Source organism: Geotrypetes seraphini, chromosome 2 (genome assembly GCF_902459505.1).
Source record: "Geotrypetes seraphini chromosome 2, aGeoSer1.1, whole genome shotgun sequence".
Classification (NCBI taxonomy): domain Eukaryota; kingdom Metazoa; phylum Chordata; class Amphibia; order Gymnophiona; family Dermophiidae; genus Geotrypetes; species Geotrypetes seraphini.
In genome coordinates, this window is record NC_047085.1 from 361,398,109 (window position 1) to 361,423,942 (window position 25,834).

A 25,834-nucleotide genomic window follows, 5' to 3' on the forward strand; every position below is an offset into this window, starting at 1 on the left:
TATGTCACATTGGGGCAGTCTGCATTTTCAGTGGCTGATGCAAGATTGTGCAATAGGTTGCCAAATACCTTATATTTACGAAAGACTATTGCATAGTTTCACAAATTACTCAAAACTCATCTATTTGTGCAGGCATTTTTGTGCTACATTATGACTTTTGACATGGAATGATGTCATTGTTGATATGAGATGTACGATATGATTTTATGTATTTTTGTTGTTGTAATTTATCGAGGTTTTAGGAGTGATATATATAGATAGATAGATATAGATATATACAGAACTCCCCCGATATTTGCGGGGGTTCCATTCCAGGAACCCCCGTGAATGTAGAAAATACGTTTTTTAGGTAGGGGAGACAGGAGAGGGCAGCTGGAGAGGCAGGAGAGGGCTGCCAGAGCGCCGGCGAGTAAAGGAGATCACTCGCGGTACGCTCCAACCGCCTCTTCCTGTACTAAAGTCGGGCCTCACCAATCAGGAGCTGCTCTGACACGCAGCTCCTGATTGATAAGGCCCGACTTTAATACAGGAAGAGGCGGTCAGAGCATACCACGAGTGATTTCCTTCACTCACCGGCACTCTGGCTGCCCTCTCCTGCCTTCCCTTCGCGGTCAGAAAATACTACGAATGACCAGGACCGCAAATTCATGGGGGAGCACTGGACATATGAATGAGAAGAATATGCAACTTGAAGTACTGTACAGGATTTTCTGTTGTATTAAACATGAAAGTCACACATAAGACAGATTATTTGTTTTTGTGACGGGTCAAATGGAATAAGAAAATGTTGAAAATGCAACTATTTGTCAATGCCTTCCTGTGCTAATGCTATTCTCTGTTAATGCCTTCCTGTCCTATAAATGATTTTATGGGATTTTGTGTTTCCATCTTGTAGGATGGATTTAAAAGAAGATTTTAATAATGATACTGTTAGTTAATGTCTTTTTGTGTTTATCTTGTTGAAACATGTTTAGCATTTCTTAAATATGTACACATGCAATTTTGTAAACTGCATAGTTTTTATGCGGTTTATAAAATTTTTAATAAATAAATACATTTATATGAACTCATTGAAATAACTATTTCATGGGGGTTTGTTTGGTTTTTTTGTTTATATTTCTGTACATCTCACACCTTTAAAGCATCCCTAAACATGGGAGTCCACATGTCAACAGCAAACAATGAGGGGAAAAATGCATAAGGCAATATTTACTTGACTGAAGGCAAGATTAGAACTGAAACTCCTTTGATTTGCTTGGAGATAACTTCAGAAGAGGTAACAGAGTAAAATATTCCCATTTCCTCACTATTCTTCATGAAAAAACTGCAACCAGAGAGACCATGTTGGTGATGGGCTGTTCAACCCAAAGTTCAGAAACATGGCTTCATAGGGCTACCTCAGATTTCTGCTTCATCTTGCTCAGGTCAGTGGCAGCATCACACCTTTGATACTAGGCATAGCAGCCAGCCAAACTCTCTTTCAGTCCTATAAAAGTTAAAGGGATTCTGCAGAGAGGTAGCTTTTCAGAAAAACAGTGATGTGTAATGCTTTTGATATACAACCTTTCTATGGTGCCATGATGAATGCCCTTCCCAATACCTTGTATAGATACTGCCGACACCATAAGGCTGGACTCTTAGACAACCCTCAAGAATTCTACCAAAATGTTAAGTTTTATTTGAACAAAGCTGCCAATGTGCTATATAGCATCTCTCTTCCTTCCCAACAAACACAGCTTCACTCCTCCTGACCCCCAACCGTGCTACCGAGTGCATGAACTGATCCAGAACGGCACCTTGCTTGGAGTCTTCCCCTCTCAGACATGGTCCTTCACCTGTCATTTCCCATGAACTCCTATATACTCACAAAGCCATAAAGCAGGGGTGTCCAACTTGCGGCCCAAGGGCCATATGTGGCCCCATGAAGTATTATGTGTGGCCCCGGTCAAGGGCGATGCAGTGTTTTCCTCTGCTGCCCCCAGATGTTTACCACCTTGCCGGCTCCCTCCTCTGTCATGCTGCAGCGTTTGCGCATTTCTGTGGCCCCAGAAACATTTTTTCGGCCAATGTGGCCCAGGGAAGCCAAAAGGTTGGAACCCCTGCCATAAAGTAAGCACAAACTTCCCAAACATTCAAATGGTATTCTGGAAACCCTTTATGCATCCTAAGAGAGAAAGGTAGGTAGATAATATATTGCACTATTGAGGTTGGCTATCAAACACTGCATAGAAGAATTTACATGGTTTTCCTAGGTAAATAAGACTTCAGCTCTATGGTTTGCTTGCTTGTGTTTATCCTTTCCAGCCCAATAGATGGCTGATAAATGTCTGCCCATGTGTCAGGGGCAAAACTCTTCAAAACCTTAATGCAATACATTGCCAGGCACCGGCGGCCAGCTGACTGCCTACAGGACGTGCCTGTAGCGCAGTGAGTCAGCTCCAGCGCTTCTCCTCCTCCGCAGCGTCTCTTCTCTTTCAGCACCCACCAGCGGCTCAGGGCCCCATCTGGAGGGCCTTCATGCATGCGCGAATGTTGACGTCTGTGCATTTCCGGATGCCCTCGAGTCACGGCCCCCAGTTTAGTGTGGCACGGCTTCAGAAAGTTTACAAGACACTGCTTTAATGGACAGGACTAATCTGGACTGGAGGAAAACCAGTAAAATACAGAGGTAACAGGAAAAAGCACAGGTAGACCCCAGAATTGGTATGAAAGAACAATTTTATTAGGCCCGACACGGGCTGTGTTTCAGCAAAATGCCTCTGTCAGGGACAGCTGGATGTTTGCTCCAATACAATCATGTTATATACTGCTCCTTTCAAATTGCTTCTCTCCTCTTCTCGACTTTCCTAATTGCAGACACACAAAGAGCCCACATAAACACACCCCAATTTCTCCCACTGACAGACACACTGTGTGACCTTGGACAAGTCACTTCATCCTTCATTGCCTCTGGTACAACTTAAATCGTGAGCCCACTTGAATGTAAGACACCGTGAGCTCAGATTTAGAAAAAGAAAGCAATACATCTAAAAACTCAATATGAAACAACAAACATGCCACTATCACCACTACGCCCTGCTGAGCTGGCTCTTAGTGTGTGTATCTATCATTTTTTCATTTTCTTTGCTGTAAAATTCACTATAAAGCCTAGTGACTGAATCCAACAGGTATAGAATAGGAATTTAAATTTTGAATCTTTGCTATGTACAGCCATACCTGGTGATTGAACTGTTTCATTTGCTGAGTGTACTACTAATTAACACAGAAAAGTCCCTGTTACTTTGGGACAGTGGTACCCTGCAATTTAAGGGAGAAAGAAAATCCAACGTAGTCTGCAGTAAACAACAGCAACCAGAAAACAACAAACAGACTGCAGACAATGTAAAAGATGCAGGCGATGTTTATTAGTAAATGCAGTAACATATACAACCTTATAGCCAACCAAGGGACCCGACACGGTCCGTGTTTCGGATGACACACCTTCCTCAGGGGTCCATGGTGGTTAAGGTATAAAGCAAACTGCGTAAAAGATAACAAACACACGCCATGGCCATTTGATCGTGATTGGCGTGTGTTTGTTATCTTTTATGCAGTTTGCTTTATACCTTAACCACCATGGATCCCTGAGGAAGGCGTGTCATCCGAAACACGGACCGTGTCGGGTCCCTTGGTTGGCTATAAGGTTGTATATGTTACTGCATTTACTAATAAACATCGCCTGCATCTTGTACATTGTCTGCACCCTGCAATTTAAACAATCTATTTTTTGGTGTTGTCTTCTTTATTTAATAAGTTAACAAGCAGCCACCATAAATGAATCAAATTTTTTAAAATATAATCTTTTAGTGAAGTTTCAAGATTATTTACAATTTGTTATTCCGCCTATACAAAGTTTTTAAGTGTAGTACAATTAAAAGGCGTATTACATAGAACAGCATTTATAAAACCAAATTTAGTCAGACAGACATACAGAAACAGTAGGAGAGGAGTAAGAACTGCATTAAAATAGGAAAGAAACCAGTAATGTAGCAACATGAAGGGAGGGATTTAATCTGCTAATAAATGATAAAATTCTGCTGCGATTCTCCTGCTCTCTGCCCCAATCTCCTGCTGCTCGCTGCTATATTTATGTTGTATTTCACATTAAGTGTGGTTTATTCCTTCCAGGTGCAAAATACGAAGCAACTCTTGAACTATGAGTGCAAGAAAAGCTTTGAGTATGGCAAACTATTGATAAGAAGCCTGAAAACAGACAAAGCTAGAGTCTGCCAGAATCCGAAGCAGCCTTAATTAACACCATCTTAAATAGTCCAACAGGCCCTGCTCTCTGCCCTGACTCTCCTTGCCTTCCCCCGCAGTGCAAGCCTGTGGTTTTAACCCACAGGTTTAAAGCGGGTTAAAACCATGAGCTCGCAAAAAAGTTTTTTTAAAAAGTAGTAAAGAAAAGTTTTCTTTAGCTCTGTCGAGCACAGAGGGCCAGTGCATGGAGAGAGATCCGAACGGTCGGTTGGGGGCGTGATTCCAATCGCCCTCATTTGCATGAGGGCGATTCGTGAATCAGCCCCATGGATCGGATCGCTCACAATTCGTGGCCTTAGTGAATCTAGCTTTAAGTAGCTTAAACAATTGTAGCAGTTAAACAGAGTAACTTATCTGTATTCGCGTCGGGGAGGGGATACTGTTGCTTTAAGTATTTAAGCACTTTAAAGTATTTATGAGCACTTTTCTAAAAAAAAATATACATGGATTAATGAAGAGACATGGTGAAATTGCACTCTCAAGATAATATCCTATGAGTGATGCCCTTAATTTGTGACAGAATAAAGCCAATTCAACTGCTAGTCATGGAATTAAAAGGAAACTTTTAAGGTGGCTTTCTATCAGCCAACTATTAAATAAACTAGTGTATCGCAAACTGTGTGCCCCGAGATGCCAGTGAGGGGAAGAGGCACATCCTGTAGTCAATCAGCTGGCCCTGGCTACTCTCTTCTTCGCTGACACCTCTGCTCCTTCTCCAGCACACCTCCCCCCCCCCCCATCACCACCACCTATGCTAATAGGAGGCTCGGGTCTGCAGCTGGAGGACTTCGGTGCATGCACAGATGTTGAAGTGATGACATCATGCATGTGAATGATGTCATCACATCGACATCCACTCATTTCCGAGTGCCCTCCAGCCACAGCCCCGAGATTAGTGCGCCAGCAGCTTAAGAAGTTTGCGATACACTGAAATAAACTGTTGTCCAACATCCATCATCAGCCAGAACTCACGTGCTACCTCGTTAGGTCATAGTTCAGAGAGAATGAATCTGCTCTAAGATAACCCATTAACCTTCCAACCAAAGTGAAAAGACACTTGGCTTAACAAAACCTTCAAACAAGGAAGATGAGACAGGAGTATCACCAAACCATTCAATCACCCTGTCAGTTATTTTAATCTGTGTTGATTAAATAAAAGAACAAGTAGTATCGGCAACGTCACTTACATAATTTATTTGAGTAGGTACTGTTATGGCTTTTTAGCTTTGTTCTTTGTTTACCTTCATTGAAAATTGCAATAAAATCTCATGGGAGAAAAAAAAATCCCAACAAGTACAACAACTGTAGATGGGGGTTCCTTACACCAGGTACAATTACCAACACTTTTACAAGAAACCACCCTCCCAACTGTTCTTCCCATCCCAAGCCATAACAAACAGCAGCGGAACAGTGATTTAATGCATATATGCTGGATGTATCTGGCTACCCAGGTTTAAAATGGTGTTCTCAACTGTCAAGAAGTCTTACCTGGCTGGTCCTAGATTTTCAGGTTGTCCATGATGAACATACTCAAGATTATTTCCACCCACTGAGACCCAGCATGGAGACATATTACCAAACAGCTGAAATAACAGGACATTTGAAGCCCAGGGGCCACTTCTAAGCCACAGGCACCTTTCTCCTGGCCTTCCACTCTGAGGTCTTTTTCCTGGGGCTAGTGACTCTACCAGCATTAATTTTCTTTTTATGCTTTTTTGATGCCTACTGTCCTACTTTGAATCCCTTTACCAATTTAGCTCCCCAAGCCTTCACATTTGATGCTGCAGCTTCTCCTTACCCCCTCTTCCCCCCACCCCCATAACATGTTTTGGGAACAGTCAATCACGCTCTTCCTGCTACTTCTGGTTTCACCGCCCAGCTCTTCAGGACCTGCACTGCTCTTGGCCTCGCTTGGAATCAATGCCACAATACTGTTTTAATATTCTGTAGTCCACAGAGGTGAGGATAGCTGGAGACTGGCTGACTGGGTGGGAACCATAGTTTACAAAAGATTGCAAAAGGAAAACTAACATCCACCTCTTTCCCCTACCACCTAGACAGCCTCCACTTCCCGTCCCGCACCCCACCAATCCTCAGGCCAGTTATATTCTCTTCCATTCCAACAGCACCAAAGGACGGATGACGCTCCCTTATCACTCCACAATTCTTATGTGTTTCAGGCTCAGGAAGGGAGAAGAGGGTATTAGCTGGGAGATCTATTCCCCCCCCCCCCCCCCCTCAGTCCCTGGTCCAGGCAAGCGCCGCTATTGTGCCCCTCAGATTAAAATGTTCCCCTTGTTATTCTCTAGAATGCCCAAGTTTAATGATGGTCACTGTGCATGAACACAGCTGAGAGCTAAGTAGTTAGCTGAAATGTCTGACAAAAGCTTAAGTCAGCATGCATAGCTGTGCAGCAGATACAGGATTGCACAACAGCAGTACACCATAAATCACTGCATTTTCTGAGAAATCTGGGGAGCTGCAATCCAAGTTTCCAGGAACACAACACCACAGCTGCCAACTCTCCCTGCTGGATTTTTAGTAGAGAGGTTAGAATTTTTGTCCAAATCGTCCGAACAGCTCAACTAAAAAGGCAGGTTTGATTTTACAAAGTAATCATTTCCTCAGGCAGGTACTTAGTAAATCACAGGGGGGAAAAATCACCAGGGCTTAAGTCTGGAAAAAAACCACTTCTTGTGGAGCTCTGCTAGAAACTGTTAAAATGTCTTGGAAAAGTGGTCACTTATGACAACTTTATGATCGGACTGTATTTTCATAGCTCATATAATTTTTAATCTATAAACCCTGCTACAATCTCTGGAAACGAACAAAACTGCAAGACAAGCATAAAAAGATTGAGTCACCTGACTGCCTTTCCCCTTTGGATTTCATATGCCGTCCTGGTTTTTCACAGGCAGACTAACCAACCCAATAGAGAGTGCAGTCAAATGTTCCTGTGCTTGAAGTGCACTTAGGCAGGCAGCCTTGCACATAAATCTTTGATTAACCAATCACCAGAGTGTGCAAATGCATAACTAAAAATAGTAACCAAAAAGATTGTTTAGTTTTTTTCTCCCCCCTAACAAAAAAATAAAAACACCTCCTCAGGTAGTTGAATAAAAACACACAACTAAATTACCTTCGATTGCCGATTGCTTAATGAAAATAAACAAAACAAAACAAAAAGCAGCTAGGTTTAAAAAAATTAAATAGGAAGTACAAGCAGAATTGCCTATCTGGTGAAATCTTTTTTTTTTTCTTTTTTATTCAGAGCCCTCCATCAATTGCTCATTATACAGTACAGGATAAAACAATCCCCCCTCCCTTCCTAGCCAAATCCACTGGGTACTATAGGTTATCTGGAAAAATCTAATTGAGATTCCAAGATTAAAGTCTAATGGCAACTTTTACGAAGCCGCTTTAGCGGTTTAACGTGCGTAATAGCGCACACTAAACTGCTGGCCACGCTAGCCGCTACCACCTCCTCTTGAGCAGGCGGTAGTTTTTCGGCTAGCACGGGGGTTAGCACGTAAAGTCGCGTGCGATAAAGCCGCTAACACGGCTCCATAAAAGGAGCCCTAAATTTACTCCCCCCCCCCCTTTTACTAAACTGTGATAGCGATTTTTAGCTTGGGGACCTCGCTGAATGCCCCGCACTGCTCCCGACGCTCATAAGAACCCTATGGGTGTCGGAAGCAGCGCGGGGCATTCAGCGCAGCTATCGCGGTTTAGTAAAAGGGGGGAGATTCTATATTAACAGATACCAGTGAAAAGAAATTGTACAAGAGTAGATTCAGAAATAGCAGGAATAATGAGCCCTACACGTGAATTCTACTAAGGCAGTTCTGTGTGAAACGGTCTTTTTACAACACTAGCTTAAGTCATTTTCACACCCAACTTTAGACCCAAGTGTTATACCTCCAAAAAAGCTGGTGTAAATTTTTGTGCCTAACTATTGTTAGTAAGGCTCATTGTTTACATTTTTCTGACTGTATGCATTATATTTGACAAGAAACTTTCAAATTGCAATTTGGTTCCATCACTTGATTTTTCTTCACGCGCCACAGGATCCGCTCCATTCGTTCACTCCTTGACTCAGATCTTTTCTGTCCATTGCTTCGTGAATTGGTAATAACGCGCCTAGACTACTGTAAATTATTATACGTTGGCCTTCCTCTATATTTGCTCAAAAGTTTACAATTATTTCAATCCACCTCTTCAAAGCTTCTACATTCTGCCCACTGGTTTGATCATGCGACATATCTTCTCCAGCTGGAACACTGACTTCCCCTTTCATCACGTTCCTCTCATAAACTGCTTATTTTAGTTTTCTTATCTAGACTTCCATCCATGCCTCTTTATCTCAGCAGACTTATCCCCTACGAGCTGCAGATTCCAATCTTCTTTGCCTACCCCTCTTTCTGAAATACACTTAAGCTCCTTGAGGCTCCCTGTTTTACACTACATTGGCCCTAAACTGTGGAAGTCTCCCTAATCATATAAGTACACTTCTCCCTCCGTATTCACGGTTTCAGCAATCGCGGTTTTGATTATTCGTGGTTTTTAAGCATGCTGGCTCCTCCCCCCAAATTACATCAGCATGCATAGAGAAATCATTGATTCCAAGCATTTACAGAGAAAATTGCTGATTCCCAGCACTCTCTTCACCATGTTTTGCCTCTCCTTAAGGAATATGGCAAGGTCTCCTACCATATTATTTGCGGTTTCACCATATTCACCATATTTTTTAATAGAAAATAGTGAATAACATATGAAAAAGTTATTCGCGATGTTTCTGTATTTGCAGGTCTGTTAATCCCCTATCATGTGCATCTAATTTGCTTTTGAATCCTAGAATGGTGGATTCCGCAATAACCACCTCTGGGAGAGCATTCCAGGTGTCCACCACTCGCTGCGTGAAACGGAACTTCCTGACATTTGTCCTGGACTTGTCCCCCCTTAGCTTCAGTCCATGTCCTACGGAGGGAGAAGTGTAATATCAGTTCTAGTTCAGAATTTAAGCAAACAATTAAGATGCACCTGTTTTCACTGTGCTTTAATAGTTAATTCAGTTCTCTCATTTTAGATAATGCACATGTTTTTATTTTTGTGTTTGGTCAATACAGTATAAACTTGTTATAAGGAACTTCAAGGGACCTGGAAAAACGGTCTGTTATATCCAGAGTCCGTTACATCTAGAGTTGCATTTTTTTAAAAACTTTATTTAGGTCAACTTGAAACAACGTTCAATCAATGAACAACAGTCACTGCACAAGCATATCAGCAACATCAAGAACAAAACTCAGCAAAACATTGGTAGGGCATGAAATGATTGCAAAACCAGAACGCTAAAAGATGTTCTAAAGCATTATGTCGCACTGTACTGGAAAAAAAAACACTTGTCATTTTCTTCTGGGCTGCATTTTGATACCATATCATTGGCATGCCACGCGTCTTGTAGGTGGAGCCTAAATGTCCATTATAGCCGAAGAAAACTACAGCTAAAATCAGCTCTGGGGACCAAATTGGTTGTCCGTTATATCCAAAAGTCCGCTATAAGCGATGATTTTCTGTATGTTTATAATGGCGCACGGCCGGGACCAGCAGACCTCATCCGCTATAGGCGAGGTTCCGTTATAAATTAGTCCATCATAATTAGATTATACTCATTATAATGTGCATAGGATTGTATGTGTTTAGCGTTGGTTTTTTTTAATAGTATTCTATGTTAGCTGCTGTACCGGTGTATTATTGCTTTTGTACACTGCTGTGATGCCATTTTTGGTCATCCAGTGGTGTATCAGGTTTTCGTAAAGATAAGACAGGCACAGAAATGGAAGTATTCTGTAACTCTGCACCTAAATCCTGGGAATCCCCAAGTCCCTCCATTGGCCATGCCCCCTAGAAGTTGCATGCAAGATGAATTTACACATGCAGGTTACAAAATAGGTGCTCCAGTTATAGATATGAAAAAATGAACGTTGAAATGCTGGGGCATAGTAATGTATTTAAACTGGTTTGGGGCCCGTTGACATCTTTTATTACTTCTCTATAGTTGCTTTTTGTCTTTAATTTCTGTACCATTTTCTTACACATCCAAGGTGGGAGGGAGGGGGGAGAGATTGTACTGTTGTATTATTTTAAATAAGTGTAGGTTATTGAAAGAGTATATACATTTGTGTTATTGATTAATCGATGGGTGAGTGGGATAAAATGATTGATTTTGAATATCTATAAGTTGAATGTGCTTTTCTTGACTTGTTATATGTTCTTATACCTGTGTGTTGCACTGTTAATATTTGAAAATTAATAAAGAATAAAAAAAAAAGGTGAACAGAGCAGATTTGTGCATAACCAGTAATTTGCACCAATTAGCACTTAAAACCAATTGATTTATCACCAATTAAGCCAATTATATTATGCACCTATCTGCAATCCATACTCAAGATTGCATGCCTAATTTTGAATGACCTATACAGAAATAATAAAGTCAGACAAAAATCCATAAACAAGTTTAAATAGCTAGACTGATGACTAGGTTCTATTCACAGGTCAAGCTTCTTTTTCCCCATAGGCCAGGAACATGGCAAAAGGAGCATTAGCAGTATCCAGGAGTAGAGACTCCTCACTATTGGAAAATGGCAACGGCTATGGCTGAATTTAGGACCTATGATTACAGAAGGCCCTGGTGCTTGGTCCCACAAGACGTACAGAAATTTTCTCCATCACCGTCCCTCAAATCTGGAACCATCTACCACTTTACCTTAGAGACGGAATCTACCCTGGAGAAATTTAAGGGTGCTCTCAAATGCTATCTTTACACAGACGCTTTTGAAAGATAACAAATACTTCAATCCTAGTTCAGGCATATTTTAAAACAGCAATTATTTCTAGGTAATTCTTGACCCATTCCTGTTGGTTTTTCCTTATTTGTGCTTTTCTATTTAAATTGTAGTGCTCCCTTCCATCCTCCCCAAAGTACGTCATGAATAATGTGTTTTGTTTATATGTCTCAAAGATAATTTTATTTATTTCCATTGTAAATCGCTTTGAAATTTTAATGTAAGCATTTTTTAGCAAATTTTAATAAAACCTGAAACGGGCTAAAGGGGCTGGGAAGGCAAAAAAATTAGCTGGTTTATAAAAATAAGACAGGCATAGAGAAGTGGCGTAGAAAAGGGAAGGGGGCCGGTCCACCCCGGGCACCATCTTGATGAGGGTTCAGGCACCCGTCCTGCTCTTCTCTCCCCTGTCCTCTTCTCTGTTCCCCCCCCCCCCACACACACGCACCGCTTCCCTTCCCCCCATACCTCTGTAACCTGCTGTCACGCCAGCATCGGCTCTTCTTCTGACATCACTTCCTGGACCCGCGCCTAGGAAGTGATGGCAGAGAAATAGCCTTTGCTGGCGGAACAGCAACTTGGGGGTTTGCTGCTCGCACCAGGAACATTACAGAGATATGAGGGAAGGGAAGCGGTGCGCATGATTGATTATCATTATTTGTATATAAATTGTATTGCACTTTTTTTGTTGGCATTAAAAACTAAATTAAGTTTAAAAAAAAGAAAGAAACTGTTTTATTTTACTTTTGTGATTATGATAAACATACCAAGGGCCACAAAATAGTACTTGGCGGGCCGCAAGTTTGAGACCACTGATCTCGCAGTATTCAAATCCAAGCTAAAACCCCACCTTTTTTGAAACTGCTCTCAACTCTTAACTCCCACTCACTTGTCAGATACCTTTACCCACTGTACCATTCCTTTTACCAGAATCTCCCCAACTTTAAGATGTCCTGTCTGTCCAAATTAAATTATAAGCTCTTCTGAGAAGGGACCCGCTGTCTACACCTTTCAATGCTATAGAAATGATAAATAGTGGTAGTAGTAGTAATAATGGATACACTTGATGAGAGAATATTTTTAAAGAGGAACTGCCAGAAGTGTGTAGGGACTGGGAAGCAAGACGTACACTTTGGTGCAGAAAGAGGGACAGCCAGAAGGAAAAAGAAGTTATAGAGCATGCAGTTCTGGACACCACACCTGCAACAGGATATAAAGTAAACAGTTGGTTCAGAGGACAGATATAAAATGGTCTGTGATCTCTGTCATAAAGCACATGGGACCACTGAAAGATAGGCAGGAGAGGGGTCAAAAGGATGAAAGTGAAAGGGGGTAAACTAGGCGTACCCTAAGGAAATATTTTTTTGGCCTCTCAACAGAGCTGGTGAACATTAAGGACTCCTTTTACCAAGATGCGCTAGGGCTTTAACACGTAGAATAACGCGCGTTACACTGTCGCGCACGCTAGATTTTAATGCCAGCATTGAGCTGGCGTTAGTTCTAGAAGCGTAGCAGTGTAGCGCGTGGTAATTTCCTGCGTGCGCCAAAAACGCTAGCACACCTTAGTAAAAGGAGCCCTAAGACTGTGTCTGAGTTTAAGATAGCATGGGACAAGAATAAAGATGAAGGGACTGGCGGGTAAAGGCAGACTGGATAAAACACAGCATGAATAAAAACCATCTGGCCTATGTTTTTGTGTTATAGCCCGCTACTCTAAATGCCTAACAGGTTACAGGGTAAACACAATACAAGCAAACGAAGGTCTCAGACCAGAAGAAGTAGTAAGGGAAGGTTAAAACAGAGCTCTGGCTTCATGGGGCCATAAATAAAAAGTCTTGGGTGGCCAGTCAGTATCTCTCTCAAGCTCCTTTCTCAGAGGCAGAGCTGCCAAGTAGCGGTTTTTTGATGTAGTACTTATATACGACTTCCAATCCACACCCACAATTTTAAGAGCAGTTCAGCAGAAGCTAGGCATGGGCTATTATTCCCTGGTCATAGCACCATTTTTCTAGGCCATAGAACCATTTCCTGACAGTTATCACGATGGAGGGTGCACAGAGCAAAGTTTTCATTCTTCCCCATGACAGAGGACAAAATTTTACAGACAGGAGTTAAATGTGTCATGAAAACAGGACAAAAATCACACTTGTTTGTAATTAGAGATTAAATTCATAAAAGAGGCTCCATTTAGAGCCTATTCTGTAAAGTAATGTAAGCGCCAACCCTAGTCCTCACGGTTCACAACCCAGTCTGGCTTTCAGGAATTCCACAATGAATAGGCATGAGATCTATTTGCATGCAATGGAAGCAGGGAATGCAGATACTGTAGATCTCACATTCATTGTGGAAATCCTGAAAACCAGGCTGGGTTGAGGATCTCACAGAATGGATTTATAGAATACTGGGTCCAATATGCACATATTTTAGGCACAATCAGTTACACCTGCTATAGAGCTAGTGCAACTGCTCACGCCTAGATTGCCAAAACAAAACAAAAATGTATAAATTGCACTATTGTATAATATATATGCACATAATTCAGTATCCCTTAAACTCTGGCTATATGAGGTATGCACCATCACAGTTTGATATGGCCTTCTAGAATAGTGAATATCGGAGTAGAATACTAGCACTGGCAGGTGTACTTACAGAATTACCTCCTTATCGCTAAAGTTTTTATACAGCAGGATGCCAAAGGTCACAATTTAGGAGCAGGCCATAGTGTAACATACCTGATAGTAGGGGTGCAGGAAAGAATCTGGGCCGGTCAGAGCCATAGCTGCTGGGTTACTGTCAAGTTGTATCCAGTTCTTTAAAATTCCTTCCAAAGAAATAAAATATGATGGATTAATACATTACGCAACTCAAACATAAAACCATCATTAACTTCAGACTGCACAAGTTTAAAGACATATTTTATTGTCGAGAGGCAAAACATATCCAGTTGGCAAGATTCGGGTCTCCAGCACAAACTGGGAAACAATTCAAAAGGTGGGAGAGTTTTAGGAAAACCTGGCTGCATTCTGGTTTAGCTCAGACGGCACGTTTTCAAAGATCTTGGAGTGGGGGAGGGAGGAGGGCCTTTGTTACTGTGTTTCTTCAGTACAAGGAAGGAGTTCCTTGTGATGTCTGTCTACAAAAATTCAATCTCCCACCACCCAGGTTCCCAATGACATCAGACACAAACAGCAGCCTCCCTGGGTATGAAACTTTGGATAACTGCTCTTTGTAAAGGCAGATGGTTCTGATGAGGTATTTGTTTCAGGATAGAGGCATCACCAAGTAGAACCGCTGTGAAGGCTGAACTGCCAGGTTCAAAACCCACTTTTGCTCTACTTAGGACTGCTCGCTCGTTCACAGAAACGGTACACAAGGATAAATAAGATGCCCACCTTAACAGCACAATTTCCTTTCCTCATTGTTGATAAATGTTAAATCGCTAACCTTTCAAATCCTTAGGAGGAGGTGACAGAGTTTTTAAAAACCATTAAGGGGTGTCAGGTCAAAAGCGCGCTGGGACAAAGGTGCGCCCAGACAATTGACCTTAATGGGGTTCATAGACAACGGCGCAAAAGACAAAGGCGCGCCCGGACAATTGAGCGCAGCGGCGCGCACCGCTCAAAATTACTGTTTTTAGGGCTCCGACGGGAACCCCCCCCACTTTACTTAATAGACATCGTGCCGCGTTGTGGGGGCATTGTGGGGATTTTGGGGGGTTGTAACCCCCCACATTTTACTGAAAACTTCACTTTTTCCCTGTTTTAGGGAAAAAATTAAGTTTACAGTAAAATGTGGAGGGTTACAACCCCCCAAACCCCCCATAACGCCGGTGCGATGTCTATTAAGTAAAGTGGGGGGGTTTCCCCAACAAAACCCCCCATCGGAGCCCCTAAAAACAGTAATTTTGAGCGGCGCGCGCCTCCGCGCTGCGCTCAACTGTCCAGGCGCACCTTTGTCTTTCGCGCCGTTGTCTATGAACCCCTTTAAGGTCAACACAGAAGGAATCCATACCCAAAAGTTTTCCCCTCTAGACAGAGGCATTTGAAAACTTGGAAAGAAGAAAAGAAGCAGACCATATGAGGAATAACTTTAATCGGTGTACTTCCAGGAAGTGGTGCCCGAAGTGACTGCGTTTTGCCAGACTTGGATGTGGGGACAAACAAACAAAAATACTATAACAGAATCAAAACCTATAAATAAATACAAGAATAAATGCAAACTAAGAAAGATAAAAGATGGCATACTCGGCTGGTTACAACTTCTGCCAGTACTAAAAGAAATGTGAAAAATCTGTTAAAAAAGCTCAGTCAGGAGGTTTGATTTTATAGTTGTTTGTTTTTTTCATTTATTATGCTCCAGACCAAAATATTGGCCAAGTTAGAAATGTTCAAATGAATTGCTTTTGAACGTGGAAAGGGTCAGCATTGTGACGGACTGGCCTCATAAGACATGCTGACAGAGCAATGGGGCACCTTAAGAGGGCACTGCTGTGAACTACGCATACAAGGTTGTACATATACATCTCACCATAACCCTCTTAAAAGTTATGGTGAGTCCCTCAAAACCCACTATACCCACCTGGCTACCACCCAAATAGCCCTTATGGCTACAGGTGGTACCTTTATGGCAGTAGAGTAGGATTTTGATGGGCTCAAACTTTCCACCATAAATATTGTAGGTAGAGTGGCTTATGGGTCTGGCTCCTCCTCTCTATGGTTCACTAGCCTACTTAAAGACACCTGTGTGATGCTCCAGTACAGGGGTGTCCAACCCGCGGCCCCATGAAGAATTCTGTGCGGCCCCGCTCACGATGCGGTGTTTTCCTCTGCTGGCTCCCTCCTCCGTCTTGCTGCAGCCTTTGTTTAAAGCCACAAGCAGCAGATCCTATGTGCCTCTTGCGGCTGACCCGGAAATGTTCCCTCTGACGTTGTTGCAACATCAGAGGGAATGCTTCCAGATCAGCCGCAGGAGGCGCATGGAAGACGCTGCCCACGGCTTTGAGCAAACGCTGCAGGCAGGGCTTTTGCTCCAAGAGCCGCAAGTTCAGTGCCGCAAGTTCAGTGCCGCCTGTAACTTCAGCCAGATCCTGGGGAGAAGGAAAAGGGAGAGGAATGAGAGATGTCAAGTCCATGGGAGGGAGAGATGCCAGGGCATGGGAGGGGAGGGAAGGAGACAGATGCCAGGCCAGGAGAAAGGAAGGAAGGAAGGAGAGAAAGGAATTGTCAGGGCATGGGGGGAGGGAAGGGAAACTAAGGAGACTAATGCCAGACCAGAGGGAGAAGAGATGCCAGAGAGGAGGCACCAGGGCATGGGGGAGGGAAGGAAAGGAGAAGAAAGAGATGTTTGAGCATAGGGGAGGGGCGGAGACAGAAAAATGGAGAGGGGTGAAACTAAAATGAATCATATACAAAGGAGAGAAGGGGCACAGGATAGACAGTTTATGGAAGGAGTATAGAAAGAAGGAAGATATCATATGGAACGGGGAGAAAGCAGACAGAGAAATGGAAGGGGCAGAGAGAGAGGGCAGACAGTTGATGGAAGGGGCTGATGCTGCATGGAAGACAGAGAGAAGACAGATGCTGTCTAGAAAGAAGAGAGTGAGGATAAGATGATTAAAGCAAGGGGGATTTGTTCAGAGATGGTTTTTTTGGGGGGAGGGAGGGTATTAAAAGAAGTGCCAGATTGGGCATGGGGGAGAGCTTATGGGACCAGAAACAGAGGACAGAGAGAGATGGTAGGCAATGGTCTGAAGGGATTGAAGTTAGACCTGAGGTAGTGTGGAGGAAGAGGGAAAGAGATACTTGAAGGGAGAACTGTTGGGAAGAGAAAGAAAGAAATGGTGGACCTGGAGAAGGAAGGCAGGCAGGCAGGGGGAGAGATGGGATGGAGTACAGTTGGGAAGAGAAAGGGAGAAAAGTTGGATCTGGGGATGGGAGGGAAGGAGAAATGTTAGGCCTGTGGATGGAAGGCAGAGAGAGGCAGCATCTCTCTCTTTTTTTTCCCTTCATTTCCAGGGGGGAGGGAAGAAGAAAAACAGAAAAGAGAGGGAGCAAATTGTTGGACCATGGAGATAGAGGAGGAGAGATGGAACCATGGGAGGGCAGGAGGGAAGTGAGCTGGGAAAAGATGATGCTAGGGGATGGGAAGAATGGGACAGCGTTATAGCCTGACCAGTGGAGAGAGGGAGGGGGATTCTAAAAGTGGTGAGCCATGTGGGTGAGGTCAAAATGGAGATGACAAGATGTGTGAGAGAGCAATGAGTTTCTCCCTGCCTGAGTGCAATTTATAAATACTTGAACTACTGGAGATTCCCAAGCCCTGCCAACTGAAGACATCTTACTCCAGTCTGGCAACTCAAAATCTCCAAGCTTTGCAGCCAATGGCAATATCCTCAAGCTGCCCCTGCTTTCATGCATGCATGAAAGTCAAAGGAGGGGCAGGGAGGAGGGAAGGCAGCAGCTCTGCAATAGGGGAGATGTTCATTTTGAGGGAGCCTAAGCTCAAAGTGGAAGGCCCAAAAAAGAAATATTTACCTGATTAAACGATCCTCCACATGCTCTGCTGACAGCTGATTCAGCATCCCCGCTCTGATGAGGCTCACCTCTGAAGAGGCTCACCGTAGCTGTAATAGAAGTGAATGAGAGAACCAGGAGCCCGCATCCCTGCTCATCAGAGTGGGGATGTGGAAGCCTGTGGCTGCTCCCACTGTCAGCAGTGCACATGGAGGATCACTCAGTCAGGGTAAGTATTACTGCTTTTTTGGGTTCCTCTCCACAGTGTCCCTTTAATGAAGGTTTATTATTAGATACGTACATCTTCTATATTAGTGATTGCAAATTTGGGACCTGCTCAACTTTTTTTTGGCTCATCGGCTAGTGTTAATACGGCCCCAGAAAAAATATTTTCGGCCAATGCGGCCCAGGGAAGCCAAAAGGTTGGACACCCCTGCTCTAGTAGATTTTCCCACAGGAGATGGTGCCATTCTACAGACAGGTATGGACTTTTAAATTTGTGGGGTAGGAGGAGGGGGGTCTATGTTCACTGGGGGAGTGTGGGGGAGTCAGTAGTTCATTCTTACAGTGTTTATCTGGTTAGTTTGGCCACCTTTTTAGCACTTAGATGCTTCTAAAGCAGGTCTAACTTGAAGCGTCTAAGTTCTGTCCAGGACATCCTGCAAAACGTTTGATTATAGCCGCAGAACGTCCAAGTATAAGCGCACAAACCCACCCATATCATGCCTCAACACTCCCCTTTACTCTCTGGACGTACAGTGGGTGAAACATCCCACTAGACATCCAGGAAATGAGTTTTGATTATTGGCACTTGGATATTTTGGCGAGAAAAATGTCCAAGTGCTGACTTAGGTGCTTTTGTGGATGTTTGGATTATGCCCCTGATAGATAGCCTTTGGAAACACCCACCTATAGTATCTCTTTGTCTGTGATCCAGAATGTACTGTAACTCTTTTACACTACACCCGATTTAACTTGATTCAGTTGACATGTATTATCTTCTGTGATATGTATTATCTTCTGTTATATGTATTATCTTCTGTGATATGTATTATCTTCTGTGAAATTGAAGTATCATAATCCTTTACTGTTCCTGTAACTTACCCTTATCCTGAAATGTAATTCTACTGGAACTGCCCAGTTAATTTCTATATTGTAATCCGCCTAGAACCGCAAGGCACAGGCGGAATAGAAATCTGTAATGTAATGTAATGTAATAGCTGTACAGACTCGATACAGTGTTTTAGCAATTCTGCCTTTGTCAAGAGTCGGTCTTAGGATCAATGGAGAAGCTAGGTTGTCCCTAAAGAATACTTATAAACCACTCTTGCACTATTCCCATATGTAGGGTCATCAGCATATGTAGCTTTCACTTGAAAAATGTACACACCCGAGTCCAGCGTGGCTTGGGTTGTGACTGTTTCTCCTTGAACCTCCTGCTTTGAACTGCTGCAGGAGCTCCAAGGAGAAACAGCCACAACTCGGGTGCATACGTTGTTCAAGTGAAAGTTACAGATGCTGATGACCCTACATATGGGAATAGTGCAAGTATTCTTCAGGGACGACCTTACTTCGCCATTGATCCTAAGACAGACTCTTGACAAAGGCAGAATTGTCGAAACACCATCACCTCTGGATCTTGGTCAATAAGGTTTGCCTTAGATCATCCCCAGTTGTGTGTGTTCAACACCTTTTCTTCACAACTCTTATTATCTGGATTGCTGTCCCCGTCATCGAGGCCATTTGGGCTCCTCTCTTCAAGTGCGGTCACGTTAACTGCATGTATATCACTTTGGTTTATGTTTAAAAAAAAAAAAAAAAGGGTGACTCAAATTTTAACAAATATGAACGGCTGGATTTAATTTCATGAGGCATGTTCCTCTTGCTTTCACTAACCACACCCTTCTACCTATTGTATTGGATTAATGATTTAGAAATGTGTTCATTTAATTTACCCTTCCCCCCCCTTTTTACAAAATTGTAGCAAGGCTTTTAGCGCCAGCTTTTAGCGCTTTTAGTAGTAACGCTCAGACACTTATAGGAATTCTATGAGCGCCAGAACTATTATAGCCATGGCATGTGCTAAAAACTGCGCTACACTTATGCATGAAAGGAAGAGGAGTTAACAGCATTTCTATTCCAACAAATCCCAAACAGTTCAAAATGGATCAAAATATAAAAAACAAAACCAGAAAGTCTGGGATTCTGTGAAACCTAGTAACTGAATAGCAGCTGTCTTAATGGTTGCTATGTACAATGACACCTAAAGAATGAACTGTGTAGTTTGCTACGAGCTGATATCTGTATTTACTCTTGTGTGCACAAAAGCATGTCGATTGTTGCCTTGCAACACTGACACCATGCAATTAAACTATAAAATTCATTCTTTGAATTCTGTTAATACTGTCATCTAATAGTTAGATATTGATCACACTTTCATTATTTATTTAGATAAATAATGAATTTAATAGGGTTTCTAAACCAATAGACTGTTTACAAAGCACGCCAAACTGCCTTTCCCCTCTAGTGACACACAAGCACGTTATATTTTATATATATACTAGTCTTTAAGCCCGTTACATTGACGGGTGCTAGAATAGATGTGTGTGTCTGTCTGTCTTTCTTTCTCCCTCTCTCCTTGGTCGCTGTCTTCCTGTGTGTCTCCCTCTGTCGCTCTGTGTGTGTGTCTGTCTTTCTGTCTCTTTCTCTCTCTCTCCTTGGCCCCTGTCTTCCTGTGTGTCTCCCTCTGTCGCTCTCTGCATGTGTCTGTCTTTCTGTCTCTTTCTCTCTCTCTCCTTGGCCGCTGTCTGTCTTATCTTTTTTTCTTTGTCACTCTCTGTGAGGTTCGCTACAGCCGGCTGGCAATCCTCAGCAGGCTGCTTAGAAGAGGAGGGCAAACAACGAAGAGCAGCAACGGCGGCAGTGGGCCTTATAGTGAGTGAGGGTGGGAGGGGGGAGTCGCCGGCGTGTTCCCTGCGTCCGTGTTCGGAAATGGAATTCGGCAAGGAGGCATACATCACGGACGCATGGAACACGCCGTCCTAAGTGCGCATGCGCGCTTAGGGTTTTATTATAGAGGATACATACACATACGCACGCACACACATACATATACTCTTAAGAAGATGGAAAGAATTCCATGAGCCATGCTTTCCCCACTTGTTCATATGGGGATAAGGGCCATGTATTTGATATATTGCCTCTCTGTGGTAGAACCAAAGTACATTTACATAATTTAGAACAGACGTGAGAGGCGGGAAGAAGGTAGTGACAGGCAGACAGAGAACACCGAGAAGCAAGAAAAAGACAGTGACAGGCAGATAACACTAAAAGAAAGGTACAGAATGATCACCGACAGGCAGCTAGTGGACTCTGAGAAATTGGGGAGAAAATAGCGAGAGGCAGGTAAAGAGAACAGATATGGCAGCTCAACACGTAGGTAGAGGGCCCCGAGAGGCAGGAAGACAGTAAGGCAAGCAGATAGAGAGCACTTAGAAGTGGGTTGAGGACAGTGACAGGCACGTAGGCAGTACTGGAGCAGGTAAGCACCCCTCCCCCGCACCTCTACTTCTCAGGCTCCGGATTCTATTATGCCTCATCCTTCAAGCTCCTCCTCTATACCAGCAGTGTTTTAATACTTATTTATTTATTCATTCATTCAATTTTCTATACCATTCTGAGTTCAGAATAGTTTACATGAATTTAATCAGGTACTAAAGCATTTTTCCCTGTCTGTCCCAGTGCGCTCACAATTTATCTAATGTACCTGGGGAAATGGGGGGTGGGATTAAGTGACTTGCCCAGGGTCAAAAGGAGCAGCGTGGGAACCCACACAACCTCAGGGTGCCGAAGCTGTAGCTTTAACCACTGCGCCACACTCCCCGGTTTCCTTTAGTTTATTTCCCAATAAAGCAGGCGGTACAGCCAGCGGCAGTACCTTTTGATAAGAGGAAGGCACCAATATGACTGCCTTTGCCTTCGAATTCCAGCTGCTGCATTTGATTTTAAGCAGCAGTTCCCGAACTGCACCTCAGCACCCTGGGTGTCACAGCAAACTCACGGGAAAGCTGCAGCTTATTTTAAGATCTCCTTCAAAACTGCGGCGTCCAAGGAAGCTGTGGCATGCTTCAGCTGCCAACGCACACCCACTCGTGCTCGGTTCAATATGAACACAGTATGTGCAGAAGCGCGTCGGCAGCTGAAACACACCGCTGATTTCCTTGCTGCTTAGGCAGTGGACCACTTCAGCTGGTGGGGGCTTGTGCATCTCTGGTATAAACATAACAATTCTGAATGAATGCTTGTGGATCCCTGCCATCATCACCGTGGGTGGTGGGCAGAAGACCTTAAAGGAAATGTGTGGCCTAGGGGTGCCGTGAAAATCTTACTTAAATACTAAGGGTGCTGTGAACCAAGAAAGATTGGGAACCACTGATTTAAAGTGTGCTCGGTACTTCGCTATGCAAAGCATTTTACAGATACACCAAAAAGCGGGCAACCAGAAGCATCTGGACAAAATTGCTTCATGTTGCCTGAAACATTTTCAGTTTTTGGAGGCAATTCAATAGCTTAAGTCTCTAAAGTCTACTTTGTAGCTCCGCCTTGGTCAAGCGCAAAGGAAAACAAAAGGGGGAGAGGAATTCTAACCAAACATAAGCCTAACATTTCCTTATAAATTCAACAGCTAAAATGTTTTTAAGCTTGGCCTTGCACATAGCAAATACTTTAAGAGAATATACTAAAGACCTAACTGGTGTACTAAATGCCAGACCGCAGCATGGAGTTTAAAGCACTACAGCATTTATTGACCAATTAGAGGAACCCAAAGAGGGTTTTCATTTCAGTACTGTGAAAAAGAAAGCCCCCATCAATTACCACCAACAGGACCCCATTGATCAAGACCTGCTCAGTTTCACAGTTACAACATTCTTGAGACTCCCTTCCACCCACACCGCAGTAACCACGAACAGCAAAAGTGCTGCTATGATGTCACCCCTCCACCATCCATCATACAGATATGGGCAAGGGAAGACGGCAGCCCTTTTGTCAGCCTTACATGATTTATCAAAAGGCATGGTAATACCAACCTTTCACTGCAAAGCTGAAAGATCTCCTATACGCCCCCGACGGTTTAAAAAAAAAAAAAAGTATCATGAGACAGGAACACAGCACTACACTTTCAAAGGGGGGGAAGGTTTCTCTGAATATTCCTATTGTTTTACTGGTGCATTTATGTCTTTACTGAATGACCACGGAAAAGTATTCAACAATGTGACACAAAAGAGTAGATGTCCTTATCCTTACTTGCAAAATCTGAGCTGGCAGCAATTCTGAGGATCCTATAATTAGGCCCCTGTGGCACTTAGGGTATTTCTCTCCCAGGCTAAGGGGTTGTTAAATAGTGAACCCTTGTGATTGGAGATTATCCCATTTATGTTCTATTCAAAAAGAGCCCCTAGCAACCTTAACAGACAGGAAGAGAGTATCTTGCTACTAGCAGTTTTATCTTTTGTCTTTATCCTGGTATGGTGAAGAATACAGTCCATTAGTATATTGCCCCATATTGTTTAACCAGATTTCTTGAAGTTGCAAGTCAGGTGCACAGTCATGTGTCACTTCATTCACTTCATTGGGAACTATCACTTTCTATGAAAAGTTTTAAAAATAGAACTGAACAAAACTAAAGATTTTATTATATGCTATGGGGCAAATAATAGAAAAACATCGTCTTAAAAGTGGCCTAAATGGGTACTTGGACGATCAAAAAGCCTGATCGTTCAAGAACCCATAACCAAAGCTGGTTTTAGACGTATCTAAAACCAGCTTAGGCCTTTCCCCTGGCTCTAAACGCACAGAGCAAAATGAGGCGTTTTTAGAGGAGGGGAAAGGGCGGGCGGTGGGTGGGAGGTGGGCCGACCTGCACTTAGGCGTATAACAGGTATAACCAAAACTTTAGGCAGGTTGCGTAGTCGGCACTTATACATTTTGACTTAGACCAAGTCAAAACAGGTAGAAGTGCCGAAAAGGGGCCGCTGAGCTGATTGCTGCAGCTCAGCGGCCCCAGCAACCTGCCTACCCCCTACTGCAACATTCGCTGTAGGAGAGATGACTCATCTCTCCTGCCAGCAATGGTGATCACCCACCCCCCTCCGAACCACGGCACTTTAGGGTGAGCATCGCGGCAGGGCATCTCCCCTGCCGGCGATCCTCTTGCTCTGATGCTGTTAGACTCGGGGTGCCACCGGGGCAAGAGGGCTTGGGCTCCCTCTTGCCCTGATGCTGTCAGGGGTTCGGGGAGTTGGCGGGGCAAGAGGGCTTGGGCTCCCTCTTGCCCCGATGCTGTCGGGGGTTCAGGGTGTTACCGGGCAGGAAGTCTTGGGCTCCCTCCTGCCCGGATCATTGTAGGGGGGGGTATTCTGTAACCGGTGTTGTTTTTGACAGACACTGGTTACAGAATCCAGCTTTTAGGCGAAGGACTGGCTCCTCCTTTGCCTAAAAGCCCTTGTTTTGGGCGTTTGGGACTTAGGCTTTTTGTAGGTTGATTATATGGTGAAAGTTTAGACGTAGTGGTGGTCTGGCGTTTAAACAGCTTAACGTAGAGGCAGGCCATTATCAAAAAACCCTCCTTTTCAACGTTTTTTTTTGATAATGGACATTTTCCCTGCTTCTACTTTCAACATTTAAGACCTTAGACCAAAAGGGGACTTAGACTTTTTTTTTATTATGCCCCTCCACGTTTTTAGTTAGCCAAAAATCAGCTCTTTACAACAGTGCTGAAGGTGTAGTCGAAGGACTGTGCATAAAAATGAGTAGAAATTCCTGTTCCTAAGGGCAAAAATTATGCATGGAAACATCCCAGAATTGCTTAAATGTAATATACTCAGCTATACACCAAAAAGATCCCTGCGTTCTGAAAATGTAGCTTTACTGAAGACATCTGTGAATCCAAGACTTGTTGAGACTGGTAAAATGACTTTTTTTTGTTGTACAGGAGTTAACTTGGTGGGTCAGATTCGAAATTGCTGTGAAAAGGGTAGGTTTAGAAAATTATTAAAGATGCAGCTATTCGAGTATATACGGTATTTTAATTCCCAAGTTTTTACGGGAGCCAAACTCGCCTGTCCGGCAGGCAGCCAACGACGGAATGAGGCCGGATTGGCCCATCCGTCCCAAAGCTCCGCCTACTGATGGGGCCTAAGGCGCCTGGGCCAATTAGAATAGGCCCGGGAGTCTTAGGTCCCACCTGGGGGCGGGGCCTGAGGCACATGGGCCCAACCCGACCATGTGCCCAAGGCCCCGCCCCTAGTAGGGACCTAAGGCTCCCGAGCCTATTCTGATTGGCCCAGGCACCTTAGGCCCCACCAGTAGGCGGAGCTTTGGGACGGATGGGCCAATCCGGCCTCATTCCGTCGTTGGCTGCCTGCCGGACAGGCGGGTTTGGCTCCCGTCTGTACGGCCAACTACACAAAGGTACGGGGAAGGGGGGTGGGGGGTCGGGGGGGTCGGCCAGGGGGGGTCGCGGGTCGGCTGGGTGGGCGGTCATGGGGGGGATGGGAGTGTGCGTCGAGGGCAGGAGGGCCTGGGATCCCTCTTGCAAGTAATGTAGGGCGGGGTGGGGGTAAGGGGTCGCCGTGGCCAGGAGGGTTTGGGCTCTCTCCTGGCCCAAACAACTAGCGGGGGGGGGGTCGCCAGGGCCAGGAGGACTTGGGCTCCCTCCTGGCCCGATATTGTCGGGGAGTTGGGGAGTCGGCGGGGCAAGAGGGCTTGGGCTCCCTTTTGCCCCGATCGTGTCGGGGGTGCCGCGGTTGGCTGGGGCAAGAGGGCTTGAGCTCCCTCTTGTCCCGATCGTGTCGGGGGTGCCGCGGTTGGCTGGAGCAAGAGGGCTTGAGCTCCCTCTTGCCCCGATCGTGTCAGGGGTGCCGCGGTTGGCTGGGGCAAGAGGGCTTGAGCTCCCTCTTGCCCCGATCGTGTCGGGGGTGCCGCGGTTGGCTGGGGCAAGAGGGCTTGAGCTCCCTCTTGCTCCGATCGTGTCGGGGAGTTGGGACCGCCAAGAGGAAGCAGCAGGACACCGGTAGGAGCTTCTACATGATGGGGGGGGTCGGGAGGCTGTGGGGGTACGAGCGGTCCTTCAGGGTGGGAGTGCGGGTGGGAGTGCGTGGGAGCGGTCCTTCGGGTTGAGGG

The 25,834-nt window shown here is 44.3% G+C and overlaps 1 protein-coding gene across 4 annotated transcripts in view; it reads right to left on the reverse strand.

Annotated features, from left to right (window-relative positions):
* GRB10 (growth factor receptor bound protein 10) overlaps window positions 1-25,834 on the reverse strand; it is a 459,832-nt gene that overhangs the window by 297,877 nt on the left and 136,121 nt on the right. For all 4 annotated transcript variants that reach the window (XM_033930513.1, XM_033930516.1, XM_033930517.1 and 1 more), the window contains exon 2: window positions 13,874-13,962. In XM_033930513.1, coding sequence (XP_033786404.1) covers window positions 13,874-13,918 — 45 coding nt within the window. In that variant the 5' untranslated portion in view covers window positions 13,919-13,962. The remainder of the gene's footprint in view (window positions 1-13,873; window positions 13,963-25,834) is intronic.